This window comes from Theobroma cacao, chromosome 2 (assembly GCF_053813885.1).
Source record: "Theobroma cacao isolate CCN51 chromosome 2, ASM5381388v1, whole genome shotgun sequence".
Taxonomy (NCBI): domain Eukaryota; kingdom Viridiplantae; phylum Streptophyta; class Magnoliopsida; order Malvales; family Malvaceae; genus Theobroma; species Theobroma cacao.
Window position 1 is genome coordinate 46,827,897 of NC_142640.1, and position 7,494 is coordinate 46,835,390.

At 32.7% G+C, this 7,494-nt stretch overlaps 1 protein-coding gene across 4 annotated transcripts; it reads right to left on the reverse strand.

The window, feature by feature from the left end:
* Window positions 1–242: 242 nt before the first annotated feature.
* Window positions 243–4,261, reverse strand: LOC18609943 (Nucleotide-diphospho-sugar transferase family protein). 4 transcript variants are annotated; one of them, XR_001926725.2, is made up of 5 exons: window positions 3,801–4,261; window positions 2,586–2,948; window positions 1,308–1,789; window positions 1,077–1,197; window positions 243–442 (listed from the first exon to the last, which is right to left on the reverse strand). XR_001926725.2 is itself a non-coding variant. In XM_018115898.2 (4 exons), the coding sequence occupies exons 1-4, from the start codon at window positions 4,128–4,130 to the stop codon at window positions 1,128–1,130; spliced, it is 1,245 nt and encodes a 414-aa protein (XP_017971387.2). In that variant the 5' UTR covers window positions 4,131–4,261; the 3' UTR covers window positions 949–1,127. The 4 variants fall into 4 exon arrangements, 1 of the variants encoding a protein (XP_017971387.2); XR_016024599.1 differs by having other exon boundaries at window positions 243–488; XR_001926726.2 differs by lacking the exon at window positions 243–442 and adding an exon at window positions 692–890.
* Window positions 4,262–7,494: the final 3,233 nt, after the last annotated feature.

Genomic DNA, 7,494 nt, shown 5'->3' on the forward strand with positions numbered 1-7,494 from the left:
TATTCAGAAGGTAGTTTGTATAGTCTATGTAGACCATGTACATTATTCCTTGATAGCACACATTCAAATTGGGAAACATTAGGTTTATTGTATAAAGTTACCCTGTATTTAAGTTGAGCATATACTAAATTCAATGTCCTCAAATGGAACACATAGGCCATTTTTTGACTACTGTGCTCTAAAAAATTAACTACAAAAAAAAAACTACCATAGTACAAGTAGAAAATAAACCAAATTAGAGATGATGGGAATAATGAGAGTCGTATTGATTAAAATACTGAATAAAAAATGCCATATATATCATCCTTCATGAACAACTTGTCTGACAATTTATAATACAGAATTTTGAAAACTTGTCTGGTTCGGTTCAGCTCAACTGAAATAGCACAATTATTCCATGTAATCGGCACTTGTATTGTCACTAAAGTCAAACAACTTTTCACTGCAAAATAACCAAATCGCGGATCCTCACTGTCAACCTTTTCTGTCTTCTCAGGCACAACAAACATGGATTCATCAAATAATATTAAGCATCATGGTGACTCAGTAATGACATTTGTACTCTTTAGCAATTTATATTAACAGTGGTCCTACCAGGGGTGCTAAGGCACTCTTGAGACTATAGTGGGTTCACTGCTCATCAAAACCCACAAAAACCAAAATTAGCAGTTTCATTAGACCCAATTCTTTCTTTTTCTTTTCTTTTTTTTTTTTTTTGGCGTTTTATTTCTCAAAATGCTCTGGCTTGCCACTCATTCAAAAAAGTTTGCCTTGTGAATGAAATATTTTTAGTAAAAAGAGCCAAACTCCTTTGAGCCCTACTTTTCGTGTTAAAGTTTAGACATTCAAGCTTCTTCAACTAGATACATTATCTTGCTAACATCTGTCATCTAGCATAAAGAAAATGAAATACTATTTAGATTAGAGAGGGAAAAAAGTGAGAGGTGATTGTTGGTGCTGAAAGCAACTTGAACCAATGGACAATAATTATCCCCCAAAAGAGAAAAGGTCACCGCCATCAATTCAGTGTGTAAATGAGGAATTATCACAAAAATGAGTGGAACCAGCAAGCTTACCCTCTTATTATCTTTGGACGGTAAATAATTTAAAGATATGTACAATTCCAATCAATGTTTTTCCTCTTGTTGAGCCTTCATCTCTGGAGATGGGGAATCAAAATGGCGTAAAGAACTAAGACTGTAACACAGATAAAAAAAAACAGAGAAACCATTTTGAGGAAAAGCTCCAGATCATAGTAACAAACAAAAAAGTAGAAAAGGTTGTTCAGATATAGACAGCAAGAGTACCTGCAGTTCTGAGGAACCCTCCAGGAGAAAATAGATTCCTTCTTCAGATCTGGTGGCAATGACATAAATGCTCTCCAGTCTTGAAGCATAATTTTGAGATCATGAAGCTTGCTATCCATACCATAACAGCAATTTGCATGCATTGTGCATACTAAATTCAAATCTTTGCTAGGTTCACAAAGGCCGCCAAAATAAGCAGTATCCAAAAATCTAATCTTCAGTCCAATCTCTGAGATGAAAGGATGAAACTTGATCTTATTAAGGACATCTTGATCATGATATCCTGGATAAGTTTCACGTGAAGAATACCAGAATTTGTAGAATGCTATTGACCGATTATTGGACTTTACATAGTTAAATCCCCCATTGGGTCTGTTATTCATATCATCAGGTCTGCCTAAAAAGTTGTCGCATGCAATCTGGAAATCAGCGTCTGAAAAGAACCGTGGGAATGGATCCCTAAACCACATGATATCAGCATCCTGAAGAAGTAACCCAATGAAGAAGGCATTAAATATGCAGATAAGCATTTTCACAATGTTCATTAGATTTGGATAAGATCCATAAGTATAACTAAGAAAAGCTATCAACATGTGAGACAAGCTTATATATTAGAGAAATAGGCTGTAGTCAACCCAACTATTCCCTGCTATCCCCCTTCCTCCTATGTGTATCAACATGTCAGAAAAGTCCTCATCTAAGTTTGTCTATTGATAATGATCAAGATAAATAGATATGTAATTCAGGACAGACAACAGCGACAGCACCACAGAAATGAACCTTTTCAAGAACAGAGTGGGGAACACTCTTGTTAGTGTAAAAATGATTGTCAATACATATGCAAACCAGTATTGTGTCAAAAAGACACAGGCCATAGTAAAGGTTTTGACATTCTAACTACAATCTTCAAAATTAGATGGGGTCCCAGGACCTTCTTTTATCATGTTATACAGACAGTAAAACATGTGTTCTTCAGAAAATCATAAATGAAGACAAATCTTTTAGCAGTAAGAGAATTCCTGGAAAAAAAAAAAAAACGTTCTGTAGCCGTAAAGGAAAATATAGAAAGTTTGATATATTATTTATTGCCCTAACAACTTCTATAAGGAATAAATTGACTTTGTTCTGAAAATGACAGAGCATGCACCATTTGAACACAGAACCTTTCACTTAGATATCAGGCTGCACAGATAGGAAGAATCATCAATTCTAAAACAGAATCAGCATGTGAACAACAAATTGAATGAGATTAAATTTTCCAGAATGAGAGGCAAATACCGTGAAAACAAAACTATAACCCAACTCAAGGACAGATCGCAGGAAATCAATCCTTCTCCACATCATCTTCAAGTAGTGTGGGGTCATAAAGTATGCTTCCTGATGAAAATCAACATCCTCAGTGACAAGAGCATAGCAATGCTTATGTACAAGCTGACAACGATTATATGCCTTTTCATCCAAGGCAACAATCACCAGATGGTCCAAAAGCCTACGTGTGTCATCTCCAAGCATAAAGCTCCTAAGGAAAAGGTCAATAACTGAATTGGGACTCGCCCAGGCATCATTTAAAGTTGTTAAAATAACAGTATTACTCTTCATGGAAGCGTTCTTCAAAACTTCTTCAAGCTGTTGCCTGGGGTTCTGCAGGAAAACAACTTTGAATGAAAAAATATTCAGGGATATTCCTTGGATTCTTTTCACAGGTAAGCGTTAATAGGAAAACATACTAGGCAGCTCATCCTATAAGATTGCCGTTGGCCTTCACTTTAATGCATGCCATATTTGTTATATGTAAAAATTTAGTTGTTGTAGTTGTTTCAGTGAAATTACTACATAACAAGGGAAAAAAATAGAGAGCACTAAACCCTCAATTCCAATTAGGTAAGCAGTACCCCACAGATGGAACCTCTAAAAAAGTCATATATAACCAATTCATCAAACAGAATCAAGTCATCATTTTGATAAAATGACTTCCATAAGCACAAGGAATAATATACAAAATAGCATGCCACTAAGCTCTAAATTCGAATTCAAAATTAAGTATACAGTAGCCCCCACATAGACCATCTGAAAACGTCATAAATATAAATTCATCAAACAGAAACAATTCATCATTTAGATAAGACGACTTCCACAAACACAAGGAAGAAGATACAAAGATAACACGCCAGCGTTAATCCAGCAAGCTCCTAGCACAAGAAAAATTTTACTATCCAAAAAATTAACTGAGAATCCTTACAGTCTCTACTAAGCACTAGCTCTATCATGCTGGGAAAATTAAAACTAAATTAGCCAATTTAATTCCTAGTTTGCAACAATAAGCTAAATAGTTAATATTTTACTCTACTAGTAACAAGGTGAACCAAGTAACTGTTTTTCAAATCTAATTCATGAGAGAATTATTTGTACGATAATTCATGTGATTTGAACTTACCTGTCAATTAATTCTATTCAATAGGGGAAAAAAAGAAAGAAAAGGAAAAGAGAACTAACCGTAGAAGAAGAGTTATCGTACAAGTAAGGGAAAAAGCGAGAGAAAGAGGGAGAAGAAAGGGAACCGGGCGACAAACGAAGGAAGCGGAGAGAATCATTAGCAGTGTAAAGAAGCAAAGCGGAGAGAGTGACGGCGGTGAAAATAAAAGCAGCTCGGCGAATGAGCATCGAGATTTCGGGAGACATAGCGACGGATGAAGAGGATGAAGAGGATAGAAAAGAAGAGTCACGGGGAGGAGGAGTAGCGAAGGAGCAGCAGGTGGAGACCGCAGGAGGAGGAGGAAACCGTCTCCTGTGAAACCTTAAAGCCAACTGATGCGGGAACGACATCAGCAAACAATAATTTCATTCTTTATTATAAAAATATTAGAAAAAATAAAATTGGAAGAGAGGAGGTTGCGCTAGCTTGCTGGCTGTTCCAGATTCCCGATTTCCCAGTTGAATTAAAGAGAGAGAAGGCTGAAGGAAGGGAGATACTGAGAAGCCTTAGCTAGTTCGCCACCTTGACAAAGTGGGCCACCACCCCTACCCCTACCCCACTTAATTTAGATCTATTTGTCATCTAATCTCAGTTATAATTAATTAAAACTACGCAAACGCATGAATAATACTTCTTCCTTTGTTTTTTCCTTAATCCACGTAATGACGTTGAATGTTTGAAGTGATTTGTTTAATGACAATAACTCGTTTTTATTTTACTATTTTACCTTGTCAAAAATTTAAAAAAAAAAGTCAAACCTTATGGTTTTTGTATTTATATAAAATATTATACATCTACTCTATTAGTTTAATACGGATCTTGAGTGAGATATGAAAAGCCCACTTGCCTTTTCACTTTCATCTAGACCCCGGCTCCACACTGGAGGATAACTGTTTGTCATTTGATATCCCCGATCCGACTACATCATTATCTTGGTATCTTAATAAAGGAGAAGAGAAATGGGATTCTACCTCTTCTTTTCCTATCAATTTTCTTCTTTTCAGCGTCCTCTCATGCTCATTCGCCAATCTAATTTTTTTCCTAGGAAAATAAATGGAAAAAAAAATGGTTCAACCAATTGAAATCAAGTAATATTTCTTTTATTTGAAAAGAGTAAAGATTGAAAATTATGAATTCATGTCATATTGTATTTGGAGTTATTAGAATCAGTCAAATTTGATCGTGAATATAATAACATATAAAATAAAACAAAAATTATAATTAAAAATCTCAATAATAATAATAATAAATTTATTATCAATTGCTCTCTAATTGTAAACTAGCCAAACCTCTCTAATAGTAAAAATTAATTAATTGAACACTCTTTTTCAATTAAGTACCGATTTTAAAACTGAAACACGTTAATCCAATCACAATTCATAATTGTTAGATACCATACAATATTGTTGTTAATTGATAAAATTAAGCCAGCATTAAACTCATAATTAATCATAAAGAGGACGACCATAGCGGCTGCGCAGGAGCAGGAGTAGGACGAGGCGGCAGTCGTTTTACCATCGTGGAATAGGCAGCAGATGGGCCCTGCCAGGAGTCTTTATAATTGTAAAGTCATAGTTATATAATTTTAGCGAGATATTTTACTCATTAATATATATAATATATATTTAGTTGTTTTACATTCAAAATGTAAATAATAAAGCTAGATATAAATATTAAAATATGACTATATAGTTTAGTTATTCTTGCCAATATAATAACACTTCTTGTCCAATATAGAAACCACAAAATTTTTAAACTCTACGAATATATGCATCTAAATAATTGAAACCAAACCTATACACTCAAGTGATATTGTCAATGTCAACGATTAATTAATTTCAATTTAAAATCTCTACCTTCCAAGTATAAAACAATATGAAAGTTTGGAAGGAAAGACGAATTAATTAAATTAGCAAATAAACCTTGGAAGTTGCGCTTTCAAACCTCTAGACGATTGATTTTTCTTTCTTATTAATTTTCTTCTTTTTCAGTTTATTAATACTTTTGACTGGTCATATATTAATTAACGTAGAACGAGTGATCGAACGACTACGACAACGACCTTATTCACTTGTTTATAATTACTCTGGCGTCTGGCCCCATAGACCATATAGAAGTGTCTGTTGTCTCATCCACAGAACATTTTATGTTTGATTTTTCTTTAAAATGGGTACGTCAATGTTACATACTTTTTATGGAACTAATTATTCTACATTTATTTCCTCGAGGCTTTGCGTTTTTTCCGTTTACTTTTCATTCTCCAAAGTCTATTGGCATTAATCCAAGTCTTGCAAGAAGAAATTAATACCTTAATAAAAAAATTTATCATTAATTATATCGATTATAATATATCAATTATAAAATAAATATTTAAAGGTGGCATTCGAGTGATTTAAATCATCTTGGTTTTAAGTTACTTCGAATTTAAGCTGCTAGCGTTCAAGTTGTTTTAAATTATTGAGTCAATTGCTTGTAATTCAAATTCAATCAGTTTTGAGCTTGGATTCATCCAACGCCTTAATTTGTTTTCCATTTTCAAGCAAATTATTATGTATTTTTGAATAAATCAACATTAGGGTAAAACATATTTCGTAATACTATTAATAAAAATGATAAAAATAAATAAAACCTAATTTGTAGAACTAATTAATTAAAAAAGAAAGAGGGCCATATATGGAAGGGAACTAAAGGCTGCTAGTATATTTAATAATTATATAATTAATAATCTCTTTCTTTCTTTAATCTAATAGATATTTGATAACTTTTAAAATCTAATCTCTTGGAAATTTCTTAGTAAGTAAAATTCATAAAAATTCTTACTGATCAAGAAGTAATAGAACTCTATAAACATAAAGCAAGTTAATCCATTAAGCATAATTATTTTCATAATGTACTTGACCACCAAGTAATTATTATCAACAAAAAAAATTTAAAACACAAACTCAAACTGCTTTCGATTAATATCCTAATCATATTCTGAACACATTAGAACAAGAATAGTAGAAGTATGAAATCTTTTAAAAGGAGCTCTTGTTTAATTGGAAGAATCTACTATGAAACAAAACTTAGTTAAGATGGATATTTGCCACTAATGAAAGTATTTACTGGATAACTCACAAAAACAAGCATGGCATGAAAATAAATATATTTAACCAGGAATAATCCAGCATATATAAATCTCGGTAGATGCCATACCCATTTTAGAGCGACCACCCAATACTTGTCTTTCGTGTAGTGTGCTTACAACTATTGTACATTGCAAATAAAGTCCTGAAGGGTTTGAAAGAAGATAATTAGAACTAAATGCTCAATTTTCATGATCGTTGGTATACAAAACACTCTACCAAGGTAAGAATGGGTGGTGTTATATATGTATATTCAAGGACGGATTCATGATTTATGTTTACCGACGAGGACAAATTAGTATATGTTCCATGTAATTAGTATGACAAAGGTATAAATACAAATTAACTCAAGTGAAGAAAATTGATTTGTTTCTATGTAATAATACATAACAAATGCTCTTAATGGGTTTTTTTTTATATGGTTTGGAAGTGCAATAATATAAAATATAGCTTTTTCAAATATATATATGTAACAAAACAATTGTTAATTCAAGAATCTCCTTTCAAATTTGATAATATTTTTTTTCTAAAATAGTTTTTGATTGTTTCTCTACATACACCAAATTTATTTTACCAATATAACAAATTT